The sequence below is a fragment of the Balaenoptera musculus genome, chromosome 7 (genome assembly GCF_009873245.2).
Source record: "Balaenoptera musculus isolate JJ_BM4_2016_0621 chromosome 7, mBalMus1.pri.v3, whole genome shotgun sequence".
NCBI lineage: Eukaryota > Metazoa > Chordata > Mammalia > Artiodactyla > Balaenopteridae > Balaenoptera > Balaenoptera musculus.
The window spans coordinates 91881534-91908423 of record NC_045791.1 but is presented as its reverse complement, the minus strand read 5'-3'; the positions used below and the strand labels follow the sequence as shown (position 1 = coordinate 91908423).

At 42.9% G+C, this 26890-nt stretch overlaps 1 protein-coding gene across 1 annotated transcript in view; it reads left to right on the top strand.

Moving 5' to 3' along the window:
- The window catches only part of MREG (melanoregulin), a 67024-nt gene extending 41245 nt beyond the window's left edge, over positions 1 to 25779 (top strand). Inside the window, exons 3-5 of the mRNA XM_036859054.1 lie at positions 21780 to 21870; positions 23068 to 23231; positions 23794 to 25779. Coding sequence (XP_036714949.1) covers positions 21780 to 21870; positions 23068 to 23231; positions 23794 to 23928 — 390 coding nt within the window. The 3' untranslated portion in view covers positions 23929 to 25779. The remainder of the gene's footprint in view (positions 1 to 21779; positions 21871 to 23067; positions 23232 to 23793) is intronic.
- The last annotated feature ends 1111 nt before the right edge of the window (positions 25780 to 26890 follow it).

The window sequence follows — 26890 nt, the reverse complement described above, 5'->3', positions numbered from 1 at the left end:
TGCCCTTTGTCTGGACTGTCTTTTCAAGGGTATTTTCATAGTGAACAGCCTTGGGACGTATAGCTAGTTCTCCCTCTGGAGCAAAGGGCAGGCAGGCCTATCCCATTATAAAAGGTCAAGTTCCCTGAGTTTAGGGTCCCACGTGCAAATGATGCACACGCAGGCATCATCTGGCCCTCTTCGCGTTACCGTGTGGGATCTGGCATGAAGAATGCTGATCTGGGGACTTCCCTGGTGGCACAGTGGTTAAGAACCCGCCTGCCAATGCATGGGACGCGGGTTCGAGCCCTGGTCTGGGAAGATCCCACATGCCGTGGAGCAACTAAGTCCATGCACCACAACTACTGAGCCTGTGCTCTAGAGCCCGTGAGCCACAACTACTGAGCCTGTGTGCCACAAGTACTGAAGCCCGCATGCCTAGAGCCCATGCTCTGGAACAAGAGAAGCCACTGCAGTGAGAAGCCCGCGCACCACAACGAAGAGTAGCCCCTGTTTGCCACAGCTAGAGAAAGCCTGCACGCAGCAACGAAGACCCAACGCAGCTGAAATGTAAATTAATTAATTAATTAATTAAAAAAAAAAAAAAGAATGCTGATCTGCTATTGCCGAGTCCTTTGTCTCTGAGCCTGGAGTCTCATGTCTTTTGCCAGCACCCATGAAACTGTGACAGGAGACCAGACCATAGTAGCTTGTTAGCTTGTTAGTCAAATCTCGTATGCTTCACAATTCTTGACACCCTTAAAATAGCTTTCATGTTGGCATCATGACTGAGAGCTTGACCTGGGTCAGTGCTTTGGTGTATGTGTGTGGTTTTTAAACTTTTTTCTGTTATTTTTGGAACCCTGACCCCACCCCGAATGAAAGCTACCAGAAAACTGATCAAATTAAAGCTGCCTTGGTCTAAGTAAAGGCAAGAACCTAGATTCCCCATCTCAGGAAGTCCCCCAGGCATCTTTGGAAAAGCCACCCAACATAATTTCAAAAACACTGTGTTGACCTACTAAAGGCCCCTTTAAAACTCAAATTTGATATCTGATAGCAATAATACATTAATTCTTATCAGAGACAGATCAGTTATGTCTTAGCAAAAAATTAATTTCCCAGTCATAAATAGGTCAGCACAAATTCGTTTTTTTAAGGAATGAGTTCCAGGTTTAATAAGTTTCAGTTACAGGATATGGAGGGGGAGGTTGGGAGAGGGGGGCACTGCAGTGGTGGGCCCTGGGCATTTGGGCAGGACTGTAAGGGAGAACGCTATAAACCAGAGGTGCTGAGAAGATAGTAGATGATAAATCACATCACATTTGAACTACTTGGTTTCCTTGATCCTTATCCCTTCGAGTTGCCTCAGAAGCTTTGAGTGGGATCTGGCGGAGAGAGAGGGGCGCCGTTCCTTTTCACATATCTTTTATGGTGGGGTTCTGTGTGAGGTATCATTCGGAAAAATGACTGTCCCACAGAAACAAGTTTGAAAGCTCATCTTCTTTACTCTGTTACCTGGAGCTCTGGCAGTGGGTATTCAACACGAAAGCAGATGCTTATTTCATGGAGTCCAAGGAGGAATGGGGCACAGAGAAAGGATTCCTGGGGTTCAGGCCCAGCTCTACTACTGTCTCCTAACTCTCCCGCTAATGTGCTGTGTGACCTTCGGCAGGCCATGCAACTTCTCTGGGCCTGTTTTCTCATCTGACAGAGGGAGATGTGGAGGACATGGTCTCAAAAGTCTCTGTACTTAAAGGCTTGTGAACTATGGAGCAGTAATGTGGCTTTTAACCCAAGAAACATTGTGCTGTAGTCCTGGGTGTCTGCATTTTAAGGATCCAGACCTCATTCACTCCCGTTGAGTGAGATGCACTCACTATGGGAATGGGGATGGGGTCATTTCTGAGAGTAAACCAGGTGGCTTTGATTCCTCCATGCCACGTTTCCCTCCACAGTCTAGACAAGCTGTGGCCCAGGGGCCAAATCCAGTTTTATTGGAACACAGACATGCCCACTTGTTTATGTGTATTTTCTGGATGCTTTGGTACTACAGTGACAAAGTTGAGTAGTTGTGACAGAGACCTTATGTCTTGTAAACCCTAAAATATTTAGTATCTGGCTTGAGGCCACGCTTTGCCTTTGGTTTGGCACTCAGTAGACTTGGCTCAAATGCTTGTGTGAATTTAATTTTTCATACAACAAGGATACACAACCAACCCCCTTAAGGGGGGCATCCCATAGCCACTGCTTTATGATACTCTGGAAGAAGACATCCTCTTTGGAAACTGAGAGACTCTTCTAGCCTTTTCATTTACGGGTGCAAAACATCTTTCAATTACTGATGATTTTTTCTTTTGAAAAATGCCTATACAATCTATCATGTGAGATTAGTCAAAATTTTAAAAAATAACTGCAGTTTCTAAGCTTGTTAACTGTACCATGGACTGGTGCCACAGCACTGTTTTCCCTTCACATTCGGGGATTTTAAATGCAGAGGAATTGTTTTAGGGGCTTTGTTTGAATTAATTAAAGCCTGCCATGTTGATAAGGAAAAAGGCAGATGACTGACAAGGTAAAGGTCTTGAAAACTGGAAATGGCTGCTGAATTTAGGATTCATGAGGCAGCTTCCTAATTGGCTTGGCAAAGGGTCATCCATGTGTCTATAATAGCCAGTAAAGACTGGAGTAATTATAACCCATGTGTTAACCAGTGAGTTTCCAGGCAATTACAGGACTGCTTCCACTTAAGCAATTATTTTGCCTTGAGGCTGTGGCATTACATCATGCTTGAGGCTTTGTCAGCGTAACCTCCAAACGCTTGAATGGGGGAGGCGGAATCTGGGGGCTCCACTGAAGATTGTAGGGGAGTAAAACGTGGACAGCAAATGAGATGCTGAAATTGTAAGGAAAATGTTTTACAAGGCTTGAATCTAAATAATAACTTCCAACTATTACAGGAACCCTATTGTCATTGACAGGTGACAGAGAGAGTAAGCATTTTGTGCCTTTTTTTTTTTTTGGCTGCATTGGGTCTTTGTTGCTGCACACAGGCTTTCTCTAGTTGTGGCGAGCGGGGGCTACCCTTTGTTGCAGAGCACGGGCTCTAGGTGCGCGGGCTTCAGTCGTCACAGCACGTGGGCTCAGTAGTTGTGGCTCACGGGCTCTAGAGTGCAGGCTCAGTAGTTGTGGCGCACAGGCTTAGTTGCTCCGTGGCATGTGGGATCTCCCCAGACCAGGGCTCGAACCCGTGTCCCCTGCATTGGCAGGCGGATTCTTAACCACTGCGCCACCAGGGAAGTCCCTTGTGCCTCTTTTGAAAGGGTCAGTGTGACTCTGGGTTGTGTTCGCAGGGGTATAATATGCTGGAGATGTGCTTGGAGTGATTAGGGAAGTGGTTTAGTTTCCAGGTACATGTCTTAAAAAGGATATAGATAGTTTAGAGAAGGTCTGGAGTAGACAATGAAAATATCGAAAAATTAGAAAGTAGGAATCAAGTGATGGGGGAGAGGTGGAGTGAGCAGAACACAGACTGTCAAATCAGATGCACATGGATCACAGATTGTACCCAGTATCAAGCTTTACTAATACTTTCAAAGACACAGACGATCAAGAGGCTTAGGAGAAGCAGAGAGAGGTCTGGGACCTTGAGAATGTCTCCCTAGGGCCCCTGTCCCCACAGGGCATGCACCTCTGACTCAGAATACTAGATGAGTCTCAGTGAGGTTCACTGGGTTACCTCACACAGTGCAAAGCATTCAAATTATGAAAGAGCTCTGTTGTATACTTCTCATTATTTTGTCGAATATGTGGCATTCTGCAGGGGGCCAGACCCCAAAGATGTTGGGTGTCTTGAGTGCACGTCATCCTTTGGCCAGAGACATCCTGTAGTCAAGGCTTCTTCCTAGCAAATATCGTTAGTCTAGTTACCTGGAGGTTCACTTGATAAAGAAATTAGATAGGGTCACCTGCCTTCTTTCCTTTTTTTTTGGGTGGGGGCTTATCTACCCATACCCCCCAACACACACACACACACACACACACACACACACACACACACAGAGTCAGTAAATGGACCACAGGCCAGCTGTTTAAGTCCTTCCTACTTGGGGGGGTGAAGGTGAAAAGGACTGGTCGGGGTCAGGCAGAAATAAACAACTTGACAGCTTTTGAATAAAGGAAGAACAATTATAATTTGGGTCCCTGGTGATAAAGTATGGAGGAAGGGTAATTACAAAAAGGGTTATCACTATAATGAGAAGTATTTTGGTTAAAAAAATAGGAAACTTTCAGATTTGGGGGGTTGTTAGTTTGAAAAGTAAATGATAACTTCCTACTTTCTTTCCTTCCTTCCTCTCTCCTGTGTCTCCGCTTGGCTCTGCTGAATATTGAGGGCACCACACCCCCTTCCTGATTATCATCTTGTCCTTGCTCTGTCCCCGTGGTCCTCCTCCTCTTTGAAGCTGGCAGAGATCCTGAATGCAGAGTAAATGCCTCACAGAAGCAACAGTGTTTTCAGCTAAATATTGCGACATACACAGGAACTTGCAGATTTATTGACAGGCTTTTCAGTTTAACAGAATTCATTGAAATCAGATGAGCTAAGGTCTGTGCATTGCCGTCCAGACACAGTAAATACTTTTAAAAATAAATTCAAATTACAGTAATAGCCATAACTAGACTTTTCTATTTTTGAGGTAATTAAGATACTCGATCAGGTTAACAAAGGAAGCCCTTAAAAATAATCCTTCTTGGGGATTTTAAAGTTTCTGTTCTGATTATAAAAGAAGTACATGACCATTGTGGAAAATTTGGAAAGTATAGGAGAAAAATACCACTATTATACTGTTTTATTGAATTTTTTTTCTGCTTTTTTTGAGACGAAATATATATGCATATGTATGCTATACATATGTATATACACTATTATATATTATATATATTATGTGTATGTATATATTATGTATATATATATCATTGTGAATATACACACTATTGTTTCAAAAATATATGTGCTATAATAAATATAGTCTGCTTTAATACTGATCACTAATATATCATTTAAGTCTTTTTTCATCACCTTTTTGTGTTTATAATCCATGCTTTAAAGCACGTTATTTGCATTCACTTTTTTGCATTTGAGATTATTTCCTTAGGAGAGATTCTTAGAACTGGAATTCATGGATTAAAGATTTTACCCATTTTTATATATTCTGATACATACCGCCAAATAGTTTTCACTGTCTTTGAGGAAGAAAAGTAACACCAATTTTGTAACTCTCAATCTTAATACAAAAGAGCCCCTTTCACCACACCCTTCCCAGCACTGGACGTTCTCATTTTCTTTTATTTTTAATAGATAATTTGGCTGGACAGCAAGAAAATATTCATTGTTTCACTGAGAATTCTTGAAGGGTGGGTATTATTTCTTAACTGATCCTTTTGTGAATTATCTCTTGATGGGTTCCGTTCTTTTTTTTTTTTTTTTTTTTTAAATTTTTTTTATAGCTACTTTTATTTTTATTTATTTATTTATTTTTGGCTGTGCTGGGTCCTCGGTTCGTGCGAGGGCCTTCTCTAGTTGCGGCAAGTGGGGGCCACTCTTCATCGCGGTGCGGGGACCGCTCTTCATCGCGGTGCGCGGGCCTCTCACCATCGCGGCCCCTCCCGTTGCGGGGCACAGGCTCCAGACGCGCACGCTCAGTAATTGTGGCTCACGGGCCCAGCTGCTCCGCGGCATGTGGGATCCTCCCAGACCAGGGCTCGAACCCGTGTCCCCTGCATTAGCAGGCAGATTCTCAACCACTGCGCCACCAGGGAAGCCCGGGTTCCGTTCTTTAATATGATTTTTCTTTCTGTATTCACCCCTGGCTATATTTGTATCAAACACTTTTTCCAGTATTTTGCTTGCCTCTTTATTATTATTATTTTTTCTTCATGACTAAAAGTTTCAGGTTTTTATTTGGTCAAATTATATATTTTTCTGTTGTCTTGGAGGTCTTTGAAAAGTAATACATTTGTCTTGGTGTAGCTATCAGTTCAATGAGATTATGGGTACGAAAGCATTTTAGACAGTGAAAGACACACTACCTGTATTAGGAGCAGTGACTCCTCCCCGCCCCACTGTCACCTGGAAAGAACCTGTAGTCCTTAAGGACACACGCAAGAGTGTTTCCTGGTAGGTCTGGGTAAAGAGGCAGCCCTTTGCAAACTTTGCCACAGTGTGTATTGACATTTGTACAGCACTTTTCGGTTTGGACGAGCCACACTTGAGCTGCTGACTCGCCACGTGTGGCCAGCGGCTGCCGTATTGCACAGCCCAGGGCTGGATGCTGAGAGGTAGACAGACCTCTGAGATGTCCTCTAGACTCTGCATTCAGACAATCCATTGTTACGTCCACACTTGCCTCCGTACTTTGAAGAAGCAGCCTTCCTTGACGGTACACACTGAAAATAATTGGCTGTTTCTGTCTTGCCAGAAATTCAAGTCCCCCTTCCCTCTCCATGAACAGGAATTTAATCTTATTATCCTTTGCCTTTAGCGACAGCAACTAATTGTCTCTCTTACCTGCAGTGGCCTGAGCAGCAGAGCTGGGTATGGGTTCCAGCGAGTTGATTAGGAATAACGATATCGCAGGAAAACATGAGGCCCAGTTCTTCCCACGGGCAGCGTTAGCCAAATCACATCCTGAGTTTGGCCCTTCTCCCATCGCTAAAGCTGTACGTGGGCTGGAACCCCCCAAATTTGGCAAAACAGACTTGAAATCTCTTTGCTTAACAGCCCCATTCCGTGGCTTTGCTGGCACAGTTCCCCAGCCGGAGCTGCGAGCTATCCCTTGGCTTAATCTGGTTAAAACCAGATAAGAATTAGGTCAGGGGCCTCTGGCTGCAAAACAGTCTGTTTCCAGAACTCCAGCGGAGCTGTGGAATAAAAATAAGCAGGGAGAGTTGGAAAAGCATTACTTGGTATTTACATTTGACTTGTTCTAGGTCAGACTCCTAGCTCTGGTTCTAGGTCCTAACACAGGAGCTCACAAAGGGCAGTGGGACTGCATTAGCAACCAGGGGAGGATGTGCCTTTCCAAGGTGCCTCAAGCAGGAACTGCAGGATGATATTTGGGGTTTGAGGCTCTGCATGGTATATTGAGTCAAACTGCCCAAACTGCTAGACCGTAGTCAAGTTTCGCTTTATTATCTTTTAAGTATTAGAGCATCTGGGGTGGGGTTCTCAGGGCCTAGTGGTCAGTGAAGCAAGCTCACCCCACTAAGGCCCAGCTTTCCCTGGGATTCATAGAGAAGGCAAGTAAATAGCTCTGGAAGGTCAGTAAGGAGGAGACCCAGATGCAAACATGTAAGGCAGAGGCTTGTTCTTTTTTTTTTTTTTTTAAAGATTTTATGTATTTATTTGTTTGTTTGTTTGTTTTTTTTGGCTGTGCTGGGTCTTTGTTGCTGTGCGCAGGCTTTCTCTAGTTGCGGTGAGCGGGGGCTGCTCTTCATTGCGGTGCACGGGCTTCTCATTGTGGTGGTTTCTCTTGTTGCGGAGCACGGGCTCTAGGCGCGCGGGCTTCAGTAGTTGTGGCACGTGGGCTCAGTAGTTGTGGCTAGCAGGCTCTAGAGCACAGGCTCAGTAGTTGTGGTGCACGGGCTTAGTTGCTCCGCGGCATGTGGGATCTTCCCCGACCAGGGCTCGAACCCATGTCCCCTGCATTGGCAGGCGGATTCTTAACCACTGCACCACCAGGGAAGCCCAGAGGCTTGTTCTTATCTCACTGGATTGGTGGGTCTGAGGAGGCTAGGAGAGAGAACCACATCAGAGTTTGACCTTCCCAGCTGAAAATGCTCCTTTCCATCGGCCCTAGTTACCAACAGACAGGCCTTTTGTAGTGCGAGTGTTCCAGAGTAGTGAGATGTCCAGGCAGAAGCAATAATGAAACTACACACCTCAGGTTGGGACTTGAACCCAATTACATCTCAGTTGGGACTCAAAGCCACAATCTTCTAACCGCACTCCTTTGTATGGGACTTGAACCCACAATCTCTGGTTCAGGAGGGGACTCGAACCCACAATCTCCCAGCTGAAACCGCACACCTGGTCACAGGACTTAATGGAGCTCAGGCTCTTTATGTCTCAGCACAGAAGGAATTCAGCAAGAGGCAAAGTGATAGGCAAGAAGTAGATTTATTAATAGAGGACACTCCTGAAGGCTACACGTGGGCAGGCAAGAGAGCTCTGCCCCGAGAACTAAGTGGGAAAGCGGGTTTATTTAGGGAGATATGCGCTCCATAGACAGAGTGTGGGCCGTCTCAGAAGGCTAGAGGCCCCAGGGTGCGGGGGGTGGTTAGTTTTTATGGGCTGAGTAATTTCATAGGCTAATGAGTGGGTGGATTATTCCAACTATTTTGGAGGAGGGGTGGAGATTTCCAGGAATTGGGCCACCACCCACTCTTTGGCCTTTTATGGTCCACCTCAGAACTGTCATGGCGCCGGTGGGTGTGTCATTTAGCATATGCCAACGTATTACAATGAGCGTATGATGAGGCTCAAGGTCTACTGGAAGTGGAATCTTCCACCGTCTTGGGCCTAGTAGGTTCTAACCAGTTTGTGTTGTCTCCTCAACAGCTATGTCATTCTTTTAAAGGTCGTGCCCTGTCCCCTTCCCTCCTGTCTCAATAAGGCCAAGCCTTGTTGAGAGCAGTTGGAGGGTCCTCCAAATTCTGGAGCCCCCGAGGACCAAGTGCCAGACCCCCGGGCACTGGCCCCTCCTTGGCCTCCACTCCCTACCACCCCCTCCTGCAGGGTTCATCTGGTCTGTGATTTATCCTCTAGTACGCTGAGTTTCTCTTTCTGTCATCTGATCTGTGCCGTTTGGGCCGAGGTGGGAACAGAAGGCGAATGAGTGAGGCGGCTGTGTAGGAACAGTGAGATACAGTCCCGTCTTCCCTGCTCATGCACCATGCGTGGAGGACGGAGAGAATGGGCTTTGCTAGTCCTGACAGAGGATGCCTCTCCCAGGGTGGGTGGCCTTGACCCTGTCCAGACCAGCCCTGAGCTTCCTCTGCGCGATCTCCTCTCTCCTCCCTTCCCCGCCGGCCCCTCGCACTGGGATCTGGTTGCTGGGCAGTGAGTGGTGTGTGGCCAGGGGCAGCTGGAGAGCAGGGCGGGCCTGTCGGTCCTCTGGACCCAAGTGGCTGTGCCAGAGCTGCTTTTGGAATGAACGTCCCTGCACGTTATGTTCCATTTCTTTCTTTGTGTCCCAGTTTCCACATTGGTGACAGGGAAGGACAATGGAATGGGCTAAATTTGGGCCTAATTGGTGCAGCTTAGGGTACTGGGAGGAGCACAGGCTATGGAGTCAGACAGACTTGAGTTTAAATTTTAGGTTCCCCACTTAATAGCTGTGAGGTCGCAGCTGAGTTGTTTAGCCTCCTGGGGTCTCACTTAACACGTCTCTAGAAAGGGATCCATAAACCCATGTCGTCGGATTTTCTAAGGAAAGGAAGGACCCATGCAGAGCGGCCGGGATGGTTCCTGCCCCACAGTGCAGCCTCCATATCTATGATTATTTAAAGAGACATGTGAAGAGTACTCTTCAAATATCAGATGCTTGATGAGCACAGAGCAGGAGAGGTGAATGGATTGTTTTGTTTTATTTCATCTTTCTTGAATTTATTCTGTTTCCCAAAAATATGGGGATCAAAATATCTTGATTATATAAACTTGCCTTGTTCAGAATACACATGGATTAGAACCCACGTGGCTTTTCCTGATAAAATTTAGTGCTGCTTTCTAGATTCAAAACAGGCACTCAGTCACCAGCACAAGGTGGCCTTTCTGTGAATTGTCATATTCATTTGCATTCAGCCAACCCATTGGGACGCCGGCTGTGTACAGAGGACTGTATACAACATGGAGGAATCCAGGTTCTTGTATCCATGGAGCCCACAATCTAGTAGTAAAAGAGACATTACAAATGCCTATATAACTGTCTCGACAGTAAATAACTCTACAGCAGTTCCCATACAGGGGCCAAGGAATTTCAAAAGAAGCGACAGTTACTTTCAACTGGTAAGAAAGGCAAAGGCTTCTCAAGGTGGTGGCATTTGAGCTGAGCCTGGAAGAGTGAGTAAGAGTTAGATGGCAGTGAAGCGCGGGCGGGAGTGAACGTGGTCAGAGGCACACAGGATCAAGATGGAGGGGCCTGTCCAGGATTGAAACTCTTCAGTAAGTGGTGGGGAACCACTGGAGTTCTCTGGGAGGGAAATGACCCAATCTGACCTTTGGGAAGATAGCTGGTTGGGAGGAGACTGGAGGAGTTAGCTTCTAGAAGCAGAGGGACCTTTATTGGAGCTGTTCAGTCCAACGAAGGCTGCGGCAGTGGGGAGAGAAAAGAGGGGAATCTTGTGATAGAGGCTGAAGCAACAGGATGCGGTGACTGATTTGGATGTGGAAGGTGGGATGGAAGGGGAGTGAGCGGCAGATGACCATGTCGGGAATGTCAGAGGGCGGGCGCTGGCTTGGTGGAGGCCAGTGGGGAGTCAGATTGGGCTCTGTTGAGTGGCCTGGTCAGCCTCCCATCCACGTGGAGGTGTCCAGCAGAAGGGGGTCATTGGAGACCTGGAGCTGAGGCTTGGGGTCAGGGCAACAGAAGGAGACTTGGGAGTCACTGGCAGGGAAGTAGTGACAACAGAAGCTAGGAAGTTAGGGGAAATTACCCAGGCAGGTGGAGATGAGAAGATCCAAGACAGAGCCTTGGGAAAGGACTGCATGAAAAGAAGAGGCAGAGGAAGAAGAGGATCCCGCAAAGGGAAGAAGAAGGGTGAGGGAGATGACCATTTTCTGACCATTTTCTATCTCAGACCTCCTGCTGGCTGACTCCAGGCAAGCCACCAGACCTTTCCTCCGAAGTATGGGGGGACTAACGTCCACCCCACTAAGTGTCCTGAGGGGTACTTAGTAGACGCTCATTCCTTTTCACCTTTCCCGCAGAAACCTGGGGAGGCACGGGAAGAAGGGGAGGCCATCAGCATTCAGATGCCTTTAGGAAAGGGCATCCCTGTTCAGTCACTAGTGAGCTGAGAAGGTGGGGACAGTACTCTGGCACTTGCCATGGGCTGCAGATCTGAAAGGCCGATTGCCAGGGACTGGTGAGTAAGGAGATGAGGAGGAAGTGAGAACAGCTATGGGGGCTCTCTTTGAAGCCACGTGGCAAAGAAGGGAGGGCGGAGAACGACGTGGCATTTGAGGAAGCCTCGGGGTAAAGGGAAGGGCGTCCTGGCTAGTGCGTCAGTGAAACCAGCTGTCCTCTCAGGAAGAGGGAGCTAGTTTCTTGCAGAATTCTTTTTCTTGGGTTTGGCATCTGAGGTTCAAGCTTTCAGGTGTTTGTTCAAAGGTGCCAGCTGATTAACTCTGGAAGGTAGAAGCCCGTCACGTGAGCCAGGGAAACTGTGGCTGGTCGCCTGAGCCCATCGGCCGTCGGGCCCTTGGCTGGGTTTCTGAATTAGGCGTCCTGTGACCCTGTCATCTTGTAAGCCTGGGAGGAGAGGGCCGCCAGCTCTCCGGGGACTTTTCCAGGGAAGGGAGATAGTGTGGCTGGTCTCCTTCTGAACTGAGCAATGGGGCATCAAGGGGAGGAGCAGGGGAAGCACCCAGTAGGTAGGTGAGTCTAAGAAACCCAGGGTTTTCCTCAGTCCTGAAGCCTGAAGCTTAGTTTCAGAAAAGTATGAGCAGTTTCACAGCTCTCTCTGTTGCAGACAAGCACAAGCCGGTTCCAGACATTCACCTTTACAGCTCTGTCTTCATAATCTCAGACCTTGGCAGTGAGCTGCCCACCCTGTCTGCATCTCGAAGGGAGTGGTTTTGCCTTTGTCTCACTCCTCAGGGACGACTTGGAGCCAGGTGGACGGAGGGCATGTGGGGGGTGGGGGGGAAAGTGGGAGGTGGGTGAGGTCCTTCCACCCGTTCCGACGAGGGGAAGCAGAACCGAAGTCCCCAAAGAAAGGACCGGAGCACAACGTCCCGGGGAGTCAACCGTCGAGAAGGACATTCTTAGATCTGGCTGCAGTCTTGGCTAGAGCCTGGGAATACTTTGCTTCTAGAAAAGTTTGTTTTTCTTCAAAGATTTCGATGGTGTTTTCTTAGTTCCTCCTTCAGGTCTGTCTCTGTTCTAAGCATCTGCTCTTTCGTCCTTCCCTCTCTTCCTACCTTGCTCACACACCCCCTCGCTTCCAGTTTGAAGAGGCAGTGTGGACAGTGGCTAAGTGTGTTGGCCCTACAACCAGACTGCCTGGGTCTGAAATCCCAGCTCCTCACTTACTGGAGTGCACACTTGAGCATGTACTTCACCTCCCTGAGCCTCAGTTTCCTCATTCTTCAGATGTTATAATCATATTCATCTCATAGAGTAACATGTCATATTATGAGAATTAACTAAGTAAATACATATAAAGAGCTTAGAGCAGTATCTGGGAAGTAGTAAGTCCTCTGTAAATACTATCTATCTGTCTGTCTGTCTACTGTCTGTCTGTTGTGCTCTCTGTCTCTCTCTCTCTTGTTTTGTAAATGCCTTCAGATCCTTTTTGGATTTTTCCAGGTGACACAGAAAGAATATATTATGTTGAAAGAGCCTATAGAAATTATATTTCTAGAAGTTATAAACTATATAGTTATAAAATATAAATTATAAATTTCTAGAAGTTATGAAATATAAATTATACATTTCTACCAAAGTATAGAAATTATAGCTTAGACTCCCAGTGATGGAGAGATCATCATCTTACAAAACCTTCATTCTGGATAGAACGTTCCTTCTAACATTGATCTTCTTTCTGTGGCTCTACTAACACAAGGCTTAGCAGACTAAGGAATAAATAAAGTTATTAGTTCTTGTTATTAGGAGCAAATAAAAATACATCCGATTCTTAGGTTGAAAAATGTCAACATAGCCAAAGGACCAGATGCAAGGATGTGTCTTTCACATGAACTGCTGCTAATAAATTTCTACCTACAGTTTTTATGTCATAGGCCTTATTTGTTATATGTTTCAAACCTTGATTCTCACATTCCGTGTGTTAGTTATCTCTGCTACTTTTGTGACCTTTGACCTCACGAAGTCACTGATAAAAATGACTAGGCCCTGAAACGGAAACCGAGCCCTTTCCTGCATTATTAAAAACCTTCCTCCAGGCTGACATCAACAGTTTTGAGTACTCTTCAGTAACTGCAAAACTACCCGAGCATTATCCATTTCACATTTCTCTTTGAAAAGCAAACATGAGAGAACCTGTTAGGGGCCTGTTAAAATCCAGATATACCTCCCACCCTCCCATGTAGTACATGTCTTTCTCTTACTTATCTGAAATTTCCCACTACCTACAAAATGAAAGAAAGCTGTAGGCAGAATGGAAAGCAGAAAGCAAAATGGGAGAAGAAGTGAATATGATTTTTCTATCTTTTAGAGACTCTCTCTTCATTTTAAATAGAAAGTAGCATAAGACGATATGAATTAGTGAAAGTTGAAAGGGAAGAGATAACAGTTACAATGTTCAAAGAATTCGTTTTACCAAAAAGCTATCACTTTCAAGTAAAAGTATTTGGCTACTCTTCATTTTTCAGTTTCCTGATTTAGATGTTTAATTTTTGCAATACAGTGTTATTATAGCCACAATTGTATGGAGTCTTCTTTTAATGTCAGTGTTGAGTTGAAGTGGAAATTCCCAAAGGGATGTATACAGTGTATGATACATGTGGGTACTTGGTACTTTTTTTTTTTTTTTTGACTGTGCCACATGGCATGCAGGATCTTAGTTCCCCAGCCAGGGATCAAACCCGTGCCCCCTGCAGTGGAAGTACAGAGTCTTAACCACCGGGCTGCCAGGGAAGTCCCTACTTGGTACTTTTTGATGGTGATGTTAAAAATAATGACTAGGAAGTAAAACGTCTTAAGACATTTTCTACTTTTAAGGCACATTTAGGAAAATATTGTAATTTTTTTAGGAGACCATTTTCTATAAAACAAGTGTATATGTTTATTATAATTTTGTTTCTGTCTATACCAGACAGTCAAAAAATCAAGTTAAAGAAGTATCTGGAACCTTATATTCTGGTACAGAATGATTGCTAAAATATATTATTAAGTGAAAAGTACAGGGTATAGTTTGCTACCATTTATGAGAAAAAATGGAAGGGTACAGGAGAAATTGGTAACATTTATTACTTGTGGAGAGGACACTGGTGGCTGAGGGACAGTCTTTAGTGCATTCTGAATTGTGAATCATGTGACTGTATTACCTAACTTAAATAAACAAACAATAAATGCATAAGGAAAAAGAAGCTGGGTCAGGGAAGCAACAATAAGTCGTTATTCTTTTTTATTTCCTTTTATTAAGGGTGTATGGGTTTTGGAATCAGATGCACTTAGATTTGAATTCTGGCTTGGCTGCTGCTGGCAGTTGAACGTAGGGAAAGTTACATCACTTCATGTAAAATTTGGGAAAGACCTTCTTGGCTGGGTTTTTATGCAGATCAAATATAATAAGGACCATTTCTTAAACTTCAGTTTGTGATGATCTGATTTGAGGGTATGAAATGAAGGAGATGAAGCAGATTTAAGCCTGGATATGAGCATCTTCCTCTGAAGATGGCTTTTCACTATCCAAGAAAGACAAAAGACAAGATCATCTTAATGCTTGGGTTCCAGGTGGTGAATAGATTTTGGCTGAAAGTTACTATGAATCAAAAGTTAACTTTGAATGGGTCATTATATCCAGCCGAAAGGGTTCAACATGTCTTTGCAATTAAGGAAATTGAGGGGTTAAGCAAATGATAGTTAGACCCTTCTCCTCCGGAATTTTGGAAGAAATTAGCCAATGAGGTATAAGCCATCTCCTTTCCCCTGTTATAGCAGCAGTCTTGTGAGAGTTCAGAAGCTTTGCTCTGGTGGACAGAATTCAGGGGAGGCACCATAAAGCAATCCCTGGATGCAGAAAAGGACTGCTGTTATATCTGTGTCATTGCCTAAGTCACTCCTGGGACAGAAAGGTTGAACCCTAGGTAGAGCCATTAATACTGCATTCTCTGTAAACTATATACATTCCCAGCTAAACAGCTCGATATGCTGAACATTTTCCCCTAGGGGTTAGAGGTAGGAAAATATGAGATTAATATTTTGTGCTGTATTTACAATTACCTTTTTGTGTTTGTACTCAATGAGTGGGCTTTATAACGTGAATCTTTCAGATGTAAGGACCAGAAAGAGAACTCCAGTTGTCTAAACCAGAATGGAATTAGCTTAGGTAACAGAGTTCCAGAAACAGGACTGACTTCAGATGAAGTTTGATCCTGAGGCCCAGGATGGCCTTAGGCTCTACCTCCATGTGATACTTTCGTCTTTGTCCTCTTCTGAATATTGATTTTTCTTTAAGCTGGCTCTTCTCAGTGTAGTAAAAGTGATGGGACCATTTCTAGGTTTTGTACCCTCACACCCCATCCTCCAGGGGAAGAGAGAACACCACTCCTGATCATCCCAGAAGCCCCATGGATTTTGTTGCATCTCCTTGGCTTGTATTGGGTACTGTGCCCATACCTGAGCCAATGGGATATGCTGATTGGCTTAAGTTATTGGATTTCAAGCCTGGCACCCCTTCAAAGGATTCTGATTTCATTGCTCTGGGAGGTGGATCCCATGCATTGGTATTTTAAAATATTACCTGTTGGTTCTAATGTGTGGCCAGGGTTGAGTTTATTAGCTTAAGCCAATCAGTGTCCAGTCGTAGAGCTGAGAATATAACTGTTCTCTAAAGGAAAATCGGGGTAAACTTGACAGACTGATGAGAGAAGGGGAAAATATATCTTGGAGAAGCAAACGTCAAATGTCTGCTTGTGGCAGACAGATCAGTTGCCCCAGTGTCTGTATCACATCTTTCTTTTTTGCTACTAGAACCCAGATTTTGTTTGGGGCCACAGTGTGCCAGCCCCAGGGGATAGATCGTGATTTGTCCAAATACTAATGAGAATCTGTGTCCCCACTTGTCCTGTCTCCCTTGCAATGAGAGAGAGAGGGAGAGAGAGAGAGAGGGAAGAGCTGAATTGCTCTCTTTGTCCATAGCAGAGAGCACAAAGAAATTTTAAAGTTAATGCATATGAGATTGGAAGTGTAAACCTAATATTTGGAGGAGTTATGGAAGTAGCTACCAGAGAAGAAGAAGAAAAGAAAGGAGAAGGAGGAGGAAGAAGAAAGAGGGAGGGGAGGAGGAAGTTTCTATGTGATTATATTATTTTTATAATTAAAAATAAATTGGGCTTCCCTGGTGGCGCAGTGGTTGAGAATCTGCCTGCTAATGCAGGGGACACGGGTTCGAGCCCTGGTCTGGGAAGATCCCACATGCCGCGGAGCAACTGGGCCCGTGAGCCACAATTACTGAGTCTGCGCGTCTGGAGCCTGTGCTCCGCAACAAGAGAGGCCGCGATAGTGAGAGGCCCGCGCACCGCGATGAAGAGTGGCCCCCACTTGCCACAACTGGAGAAAGCCCTCGCACAGAAACGAAGACCCAACACAGTCATAAATAAATAAAAAATTTAAAAAAAAAATTAAAAAAAAAAAGATCTTTTTTAAAAAAATAATTAATTAATTAATTAATTAATCTCGTTGTTCCTAAGAGTATAAGATTATTTTAAAATATGTCACCTATTGTTAGAGTACATTTCTTTAAATGTATAAATCACCTTTTTTTTTTTTTTAAATGAAGGTCTTTTTTTTTTTTTTTTTTTAAACACTATTTTATTTATTTATGGCTGTGTTGGGTCTTCGTTTCTGTGCGAGGGCTTTCTCTAGTTGTGGCAAGTGGGGGCCACTCTTCATCGCGGTGCGCGGGGCCTCTCATTATTGCGGCCTCTCTTGTTGTGGAGCACAGGCTCAAGACGCGCAGGCTCAGTAATTGTGGCTCACGGGCCTAGTTGCTCCGCGGCATGTGGGATCTTCCCAGACCAGGGTTCGAACCCGTGTCCCCTGCATTGGCAGGCAGATTCTCAACCACTGCGCCACCAGGGAAGCCCCACCTTTTTAATAAGAAGTAAGAGTACTTTTTAATGGTGCTATGTTCCCACAACCTCACACTAATACAGTATAGGTATGAATAAAATGTTTTAATTTTATGCATGAGAAAATGATTCCAGGAGCTTAAATCAGAACTCAAGGTCAAGGCGAGCTCATGGGATCGAAAGCTGCGGGACACCTAGCTCCTGATGGTGGCAGGAGATTGAGCTTTGTTCTCCTTTCATGTTTGGCCTCATCCTTCTTATCTAGCAACCCTGATCTGATTTGGCCAACAACGAGGGAGGAGAAAAACCTCAAAAATTCAGCTAAGCATCTTCAGTTACTTGTTTTCAATCAGATTTTTTCAGTTTGACTTGGTTCCCAGGTACCTTATGAAATTAAATCTGCATGATTTCTTTTATTACACCTCTGCTAATGTACTCATTGTTAAAGTTTCAGGCCACAGCATCACAAAGACCACAATGTTTTACTTCAGAAATTATGAGTAAACAAAGATTTTTTTAAAATAAGAGTTTAACTTTTGATGTCTAATAGATTTGAGCATGAAGTCATTTGTGAAGAATATTTAACTTGTTATTTTCAAATTGTTTGTCTAAAGAAAACTGTTACAATTTTTAAAATGTAGAAGGACATCATAAGACTTGTTTTTCTCTAATACCAGGGAATAAAATGAGTTTCTTTAGTTGTGGGTAAGATTTTGTTCATCACCGTTTCTCATTTGCTACATTTAGATTCTGTTCTTTGGGATCGTATGTTAAAGAGGAATTCAAATTCCCCTCTTACTTATTTTTTCAAAAGCCAGTACTTAGTTAAAACTCTGCCCAAGCTTCTTCTGGTTTTAGAGCTTTAAATTTTGCACAGAACTTTCAAATACTTTCATATATGATTATCCATGACTCTTCTGTCAAAAGAAGACAGTAATAATATGGATTTATGAAACGCAGCGTTTCATTCTGTTAATCCTAACAGGCACTTATCACGTGCATCGTGTGTGGCTCCATCCTTAGCAGATTTTAAAATGTTACATCGTTGCTTCACCATCTAACCGTTTATCAGAGGAACAGACGCTGAAACGGAATGGATTTGTATAACGTTCCGTGTTAGTATTTAGGAATAGCAAAAGAACTGATAGATGGACAGCAAGAAAAGAAAGATTAAAAAAAAGTCTGAAGCCCGGATTACCCAGTGATGAATGGGTCTCCAAAAAATAGAGATTTGGCTACACTTCCTTCAGGACAGAAGTTCTGAGGCATCAGCCTAAGGAGCTAAAAGAAAAATTAGCAGAGACCTTTAACCGCAAGTTAATGAAGCCACCTAGTGGTTTGTTACATCATTTAAGGTTGCGTGAATATGGAAAGCATCTCATCTGTGGATTGACTGTGTGGGTCTCTAATCAAGTGTGAGTCGAAGCCTGATATCACTTTTCATTTAGTCCAGCAAAGAGGGTCTGTTTCATTGAGAATAAGCACAGTGCTGCTCTGGGTAATCTTTTGTTTATTTATAGTCTTTTTTTTTTTTTAATAATAATTACCAAATTGACCAGATACTTTTTTATTTATTTATTTTTATTTTTGGCTGTGTTGGGTCTTTGTTTCTGTGCGAGGGCTTTCTCTAGCTGCGGCAAGCGGGGGTCACTCTTCATCGCGGTGCACAGGCCTCTCACTTCATCGCGATGCACGGGCCTCTCCCGTTGCGGAGCACAGGCTCCAGACGCGCAGGCTCAGTAGTTGTGGCTCACGGGCCTAGTTGCTCCGCGGCATGTGGGATCTTCCCAGACCAGGGCTCGAACCCGTGTCCCCTGCATTGGCAGGCAGATTCTCAACCACTGCGCCACCAGGGAAGCCCCTATAGTCTTTTTTTAATCATAAAGGACTTAAGGTAACGTACATGAAAATACAATGAGAGCACAAACTAGAAGAAGATGAGAAAAGAGAAAAAACATAAAGATATAAAATGTAGCAAAAACTTTTGATAATTCAAAAATGCTTTCAAAATCCTATATGTTTTCCATGAAAGGACTCTGCATTTTCAGGTAAGCGTGGGAACTGATCAGTTATAAAATTCACAATGTTCAGAACAGTGAAACATTTTTTAGGAAAAGTGAAATCCTAACCTAATGTCAAGAGCAGAGAAATTTTTCTTCTGGAGGTCCTCACAAATGAGGTACTGCCTAATGTCATGTATAATGTCCTCAATCCTCATAATAGAAATCATCCTGAGTCTTGGAAGATTGTTTCTTAACTGTGCCTACACTGCTTTGGAAGAGAATGCACCAAACTCCATTTTCAGGGCTTGCATTAAAGCATTTGATCCTCACAATAAGCCTGAGAGGTAGGTAGCATTACTATCTCCATATTACAGATGAGGCCACTGACACACAGTGAGGTTATGAACTTGCCCGAAGTTAGGCTGTTAATAAATAATGGAGCTGGGATTCAAACCTGGGAAGTCTGGCTCTAACACCCATGCTCTTTTCCAAAATGCTATATATACTGAATGACCCATCCAATGAAAATGGCAATACTGTATTGAATACTTACACAGTCTGTGGGGCATTAGATAGGAGTGCTTTAACATGGTGCTGAAGATGAGGTCAGGATTGCATATTTCTGAGATGACCCAATCAGCCTTGCCCTCCAGTGTCACAGACTTCATCCCTGACCCCAGTCACTGCACACTTATGCAAACACAGGTGTATACACACCTTTGGTCAAAAACAGAGGGCCATAAAAAAAAAAAAAAAAAAAAAAACAGAGGGCCAGGAAAGAGTACTCAGATTCACCACTTCCTGATTTCTAGGAAATTGCTGAAATCCATGACCTTTTTATAAAAAATTTATTTTATTGAGGTATAGTTGATTTACAATGTTGTGTTAATTTCTGCTGTACAGCAAAGTGATTCATTTATACATATATATACATTCTTTTTCATATTCTTTACCATTTTGGTTTATCACAGGATATTGAATATAGTTGCCTGTGCTATATAGTAGGACCTTGTTGTTTATCCATTCTCTATATAATAGTTTGCATCTGCTAATCCCAAACTCCCAATCCTTCCCTCCCCCTTCTCTCCTCCCCCTTGGCAACCACAAGTCTGTTCTCTGTCTGTGAGTCTGTTTCTGTTTCATAGATAAGTTCATTTGTGTCATATTTTAGATTCCACATGTAAGTGATATCATATGGTATTTGTCTTTCTCTTTCTGACTTACTTCACTTAGTGTGATAATCTCTAGGTCCATCCATGTTGCTGCAAATGACATTATTTCATTCTTTTTATGGCCGAGGAGTATTCCATTGTATATATGTACCACATCCTCTTTATCCAGTCATCTGTTGATGGACGTTTAGGTTGTTTCCATGTCTTGGCTATTGTGTATAGTGCTGCTATGAACATAAGGGTGCATGTATCTTTTTGAATTATAGTTTTGTGAAATCCATGACCTTTTGATGCCTTTGTATCTTCAGATACAAGATCTAAAATGCAATCATAACAAAACGCGCTTTATTTTGCTAGCTTTTCTTTCTCAAAGTGGTATCTATAAATGTTTGGGAATGGCAGCTAAATTGACTTCTCTAAACCAGTCATGAAAGTTGATTAGGGATGAGCAAGGCAAGCCTTGAAAGGAACTTGGTAGGGAAATAATGGCATCATTGAAACATTTCCGGTTAGTGGAGTCAAAATATCATATAACTTGAGTCTTAAATTGAGCATTTAGAATGATGTTCTTTTAAGCTGTGCTTTAGGATAGTTGTGTGGTTAATGTTCTTGCCAAGAGGAAAAGGTATACTCTATAAAATGTCCCTTCTATATAGAGAAGGCTCCTTGAAAACAAATTTCCATGGCATTTAAAACAAATGCCTAGCTCAGTAAAGATTCTAATGCTCCTGAAAGATTCAAGTTCTGTTTGGGGACCAACATGATGGCCTACTATTCATAAGATTGAAGTTTTCAGAATGATAATCTTTTAATAGTTCTGCTGAATGCTTGAAAGATTCATCCTATCATGGGAACATAAATGAATGAGAGCAATGCTGAGATACGATGAAAGAAACATTGGCTGGAAATCAAGAAACTTGGGATCTACTTCAGGTCTGTTTTATTCTGATAACAAAGAAAGACACAAATTCTTTGTGTGTCATTTATCTTTTTTTTTAAAGATTTTTTTTTTGATGTGGACCATTTTTAAACCACTGGACCACCAGGGAAGTCCCTGTGTGTCATTTTTCTCATGAACTTTGGAGTGAGATCTGAATTCAAACACCAATTCTGATACCTGTTAGCTGGATGATACTGGATTAGCCAGTTAACCTTTCCAGGCTTCAGTTTCATTATCTATAAAATGGCTCAGTAATACATAGATTTTATTAGGTGCTCACTGTGTGCAGGTATTTTATATATAAAGGTTTTTTTTATACCTTTTATCTTTATAACTATCTTAAATGGAATGTTCACTCTTGTTATCCCTACTTTACAGGTGTTATCACTGCAGTTGAAAGAATAGGTAACGTGAAGAGTTTAATTAGGATAATTTATGTAATGTGTCATATCACCTGGTATACAGCAGATTCTCCAGACATGGAGCTGATGTATTCCTGTTGACTTCATCTTCCCATCTTCTTCTCTGCTTTTGGGATTTGTTTTGAAGATTAGTGAAGAGGAGAACCACAGGCTTAAACAGCTTAACTTTGGGAATTAGGGATTTAGACCAAAATGTAAAAATAAAACTGAATTTTTATTTTCCTACAGGAGTGGCAAAAACTCAACTATGATATCTACACCCTGCGACAGATTCGAAGGGAAGTGAGAAATCGATGGAAACGCATTTTAGAAGATTTAGGTGAGTCTGAAAGTGATTATGAAATGGTAAAAATAACCAGTTGTGATCGTTCCTCTTCACTTTCTCCAGCATGGTTTTTATGAAAGGAATGTCAGTAACTGACTGATTAAGGCTACTGTGTACTAATTATTTTCCCAATCCCGTCCTCCCTGTATCCTCAGGCATAAACATCTGATGTTTCTGTTATCACCAGACCCTGTCTTGAGGACATATTTTGCCATGTGTTGCTCCATCTGTCCTCAGTATCAAGTAGCACAGGGCAGTGGAATCATATGGGCACCACCATTGACTTTTTGGGCATTGTACATTGATTGCATTAGATGGGAGTGATTGGCCAGTTAATCATAGCTTTATAAGGTAAGGCAGATTGGGAGAAATATTATTTGTAAGGGAGACAGCAAAATACCTGTGGTATTAGAGTAGATATTGGGTATTGATTTTTCTTGAATCTGCCAGGGTTGTGATACAATAAATGTGGTCCTCACATTATAAAGTAAGCTTGTTTTCATGTTTTAAAATAATGAATTTATCAATTTTGAAGTCCTCAGTCCTTCTGCTTTGAAAGAGAACCTTGGCATCATAACCTTTCAAAAGTGGGGTACCAAGTTGCTAGCCGCTGTTGCTTTAGTTGGGATATGTTGGGGTGGGGTGGACCTCTGCCCTCTTTACTCACCCAATATTGTTCTGAGTTAATAGTCTCCTCTTTATGATGTAAGTTATCCCAGGAAGGGTAAATCTGTGGGTCTTTTAGACCTTTGGGTAAGTAATTTAACCAGTCAGCCGTATTGCCCTGGGGAAGGGAATCTGGGCTTGGAGAAGTAGGGGCCTGAAGGTGACCATTGTGCAGGTTGCAGGGGAAGTAGGAATTCAGGAAACAGGGGAGGAGGCGAAGAGTAGGGAGTGGGAGGAGGGTTTCCAAACCAAAAAAAGGGGCAGCAGGCAGTCAGTGGATGAGTATCTGAGGCTTAACTCGGAGGAAAAAGTTAACAGAGAAAATCTGGTAAGAAGAAATTGCAACAGAATTTTAATTAAAGACCCCACCCACCTCACTGTGCTGGGAAGCAGCACTGGGAGTGGTGCCTTGGGCTTCAGTTTCCTTATATTTGTTCCTAATCCACTGTTGGGTCCCTTAATCTCCTGCAGGACCATCATTTCCTTGTGACTACTTTACGTGAGGGTTCAATCTCTTTACCTTAGGTTTTCAAAAGGAAGCAGACTCTTTGTTGTCAGTGACAAAACTCAGCACCATCAGTGATTCTAAAAACACAAGGAAAGCTCGGGAGATATTGTTGAGACTGGCTGAAGAGACCAATATTTTCCCAACCAGTTGGGAGCTTTCGGAGAGATATCTCTTTGTTGTGGTAAGTGGATGTCTTGGTCCACCTGCTCTGATTTTGCTTTAAAGTTTTGCTTCTCTATTAGTCCATATTCTCAGCATTCTCACACCACCAGCTCTACCATGGTATGAGATATGGCAGATGATGCTGGCATCTTATGCATTGGCACCCAGTGGCCAGCACATCATAATCACTTGGAGGGCTTTAAAAATTCAGGTTTCTGGATTGCACTTAGACCAGCTGAGACTTGCATTGTGGCTCAAGAATCTATCTGTATTTTTCAGCCAATTTTGCTGTGCAGTCAGCTTCTTGAACCATTTTTAGGTCAGAGAGATGTGAGAAATATTGTGTATATAACCTAAGATTGAAAAATGATTTGAAAGGACTCTAAGAGCAGTGGAATGTTTCTTGGATAATGTAAGTAAGGGCTAAGGAGTGTCTCTCAATTTGTTGGGAAAAATTTAATAAATGTTTTACTCACTCATCATTATTTCTAGGGTGGATATTGTGGTTTTTAGATTGGTTTTCCCACCAACATGGCTTGGTTCCCATCTTGACAACATTTGTATTCTTAATTTTTTGGCAGGACCGTCTCATTACACTCGATGCTGCGGAAGAATTCTTTAAAATTGCCAGTCAAACTTACCCCAAGAAGCCTGGGGTCCCATGCCAGGCAGATGGCCAGAAAGAACTGCACTACCTTCCCTTTCCAAGTCCCTAAGGGAGAGGCTACGAGGCAGAATGGGATTTCTTCCACTGGAACTCAACAGCCTACCAAAGTTGGACAGATGCGTGTAAAAGAGAATGAGCAAGAAGAGGGCTAGCTAAGAGAAAAAGGATTCTGAGTCCTACAAAAATCTAAGCGTTTGGATATCTGGCCATCATGAGGACTTGACTATATGATAGTTGAGGCTGCGTTGAAACGCCCTGGTGATCTTGCATCAGAGAGTTGGCCAGTGGGATAGTTCATCATGGGTGATTAGATTCCAAGAACCCATTGCCCCCATTTTGGTTTTGGTTGTACAATAAGCCCTAGCCACTAATCCTATTGGGAGAATAGGATGTTCTAGTTAATAAAATAAGATTAATAGAGCTATCATTGAGCCCAAATATGGATTACCAATTTTTAAGTAATTGTTATATAATATAGGCTAACACCAAAATAATACCAGGCGTGACAAGACCTTTCTTTGATTTGGAAGCACCTACAGAACCTTGGAGGTGTTTGAGGCATCGTTTTGAGATTATTCAGATGTTTAGATGTACCAAATAAGAGAACTATCTAGGAGTGCTGCTCAGAAGTGAATCCTAAATAGAATGCTCCCAAGCAGAACTTCCTGCAGCTACATGTGAAAAGCTGCGTCTTCAGCTGTGCTACAAGCATCTTGAATTCTCAACGTTACTGATATCTGGTTACCTCATTTTTACATAGTGTCCAGCTCAAGTCCACAAGCCCTGGATATTTTATCTGGGATAGCATCTATTTGACCTTTACTGTCTTGTCTTCTCTTTAACCTGTTTCCGGCTTATTGACTGAGAGTTGCACCTGCCCGGGGACCTCTCATGCAGCGTGGCCTCAGCTCCAGGACCCAGAGTGGGCGCGGAGAGCCCGTGGTCACAGTGCATGGGGGTCAGTGCTCACCCTGCCGGCCTGGGGCTGAGCCCCACGAGCCACCAGCAGCAGCAGTAGCAACTCTGCAGGCAGTGTTGCATTGAAGAAGGTCATTGCTGGACGTTCTTCCATCCTGAAGATGATTTTCAAAGTGGAGCAATTCCGTCAATACAGTTTGCTTCTACCCACAGATTGAGCAGTCCAGTTTCAAAAGTTAATTGCCACCTAAGCAAGGAGCTTGCCATGAAATCAGGGTTCATTTTATTGAAAAGACTTTCAGAGCTTGTCGGATTTATCAGTAGACTGCTGAGAACAATGGCAATATTTTTACTTTTACAGATTTTACTTTTCTGACTTCAAGTTAAAAAGTAACTTGTATTTAGTCTGTGCAGGGGATTGTGACTTGAAAATTTCCCTACCCTGATTAGCTCTTTTGGTAGTGAACACAATGTTTAAAGTATTTGTTAGAGGAGATATATGTTCTCCGTTTATGAATGCTTTGCAGACCAATTTAACTCACATGTTTCAGGAATATTCTTCCTAGTTTAATAAGTAAACTAAAAATTTTATTTTTTAAAATAAAAAATACATTTTTATTTTGTTGTATTTAGTACTTAATACCTCTCTCATGTTGTTTAAAATTAGCCTGCAGATATTTTCCCTCACCTCTATAGGCTCTTGCAAGGTAAACATACAAAGAGTGAGACAAACAAAAACAAACAATAAATTAAACCAAAAAAAAAAAACTTTGAAAATCATATTGTTTTCATCTTTGTCCTTGGAATTTGTATTTTGTCTTTCTGCCTTTTTTTGGTGTCAAAATAGATGAGATTGTTTGCATCTATGGAGAATACATTGTAACCATAGTCTTTATTTTTGGTAATGAATAAGTAAGGATAAAATTGTCTCTATGATTATAAAAACTCATGGAATTATCCAGGAAATTTTCCTTGCAAAGAATTAAAAGGTTTCTATATTTACTTTTCAGCTGAATGTGTGTCATATTTCTGAGAATTAAGAAGGAACAGATATTCTTTCCATAATTCCTTTGAATTAAACGGTAAAGAGGCTGAGAGACAGATGGGCTTAAGGACCTCCCATTATTCTAAAGCCAGTCAAGGGGCAGATCTGTGCTCAAGTCCATTGAGGAGTACATGAGAGGGGCTTGAGGGTGACTGAAATGACCACTTCAGAAGTCACAAGGTACTCAGCACAACCAGGATCCAAAGGTTCATGTGTGTATGCAGGGCAGTTTCAGGTGGTAGATGGATGGAAAATTTTATATTAATAGTTACTTATTTTAATGTGCACCAGGGGGAAAACCCTATAGTTAGCAGATAAAACACCTGATTTCCTATTCCATGAATATAATTGCAACAAATAATAAAGTATTTATGTTTTCTTAAAGGAGGCCCCAGGAAGGCACAGTGGACACACTGACCAAAGTGATAAAGAATGCTTTGGTGAGGAGTCACCAGCATCACTGAAAACTCAGTAGTATCCCTGTAGACCAGAGGCTGTTCCAGAAGTGGGCTCACTGGTAGCAATGGGGATGGAAGAACAGGGGCCCAGTGGCAATGCTTCACTGTCAGAAGACAAGTGGACACAATTATCATAACGAATGGCCAGATCTGAGAGGTACCTGCAGAGAGATTTGGAGATGGTTGATGGATCATGGCATCCCTAGGGGCAAAATAGATGGGTAGCCAATAAGAGTATTACTCAAGCTGTACCATTGAAAGATCTCAAGGATGGATGATCAGGAGATAGGTAGGACACAGCCACAGCCACATAATAAATAGTTATGATCTCTTGCCAAGTTTCCAGACCTTGGCTATTTTCTAGACCCAGAAACTACTGACTAAAGGAAAGACTAGATCCCCAAGAAAGAAGACTTTGAAACACCACTGCAAGTGTATATGGCACTGCTTCCCCTAGTCCTGCCTCTAAAGGACCTATGGTCATTTACTGAGATAACTGTACACTGGGGAAAGGAGTATACACAAACACTCTGAGGACATGGGACACAAGATCCAAGTTGACATTGATATCCAAGGACAAGAGTATAATT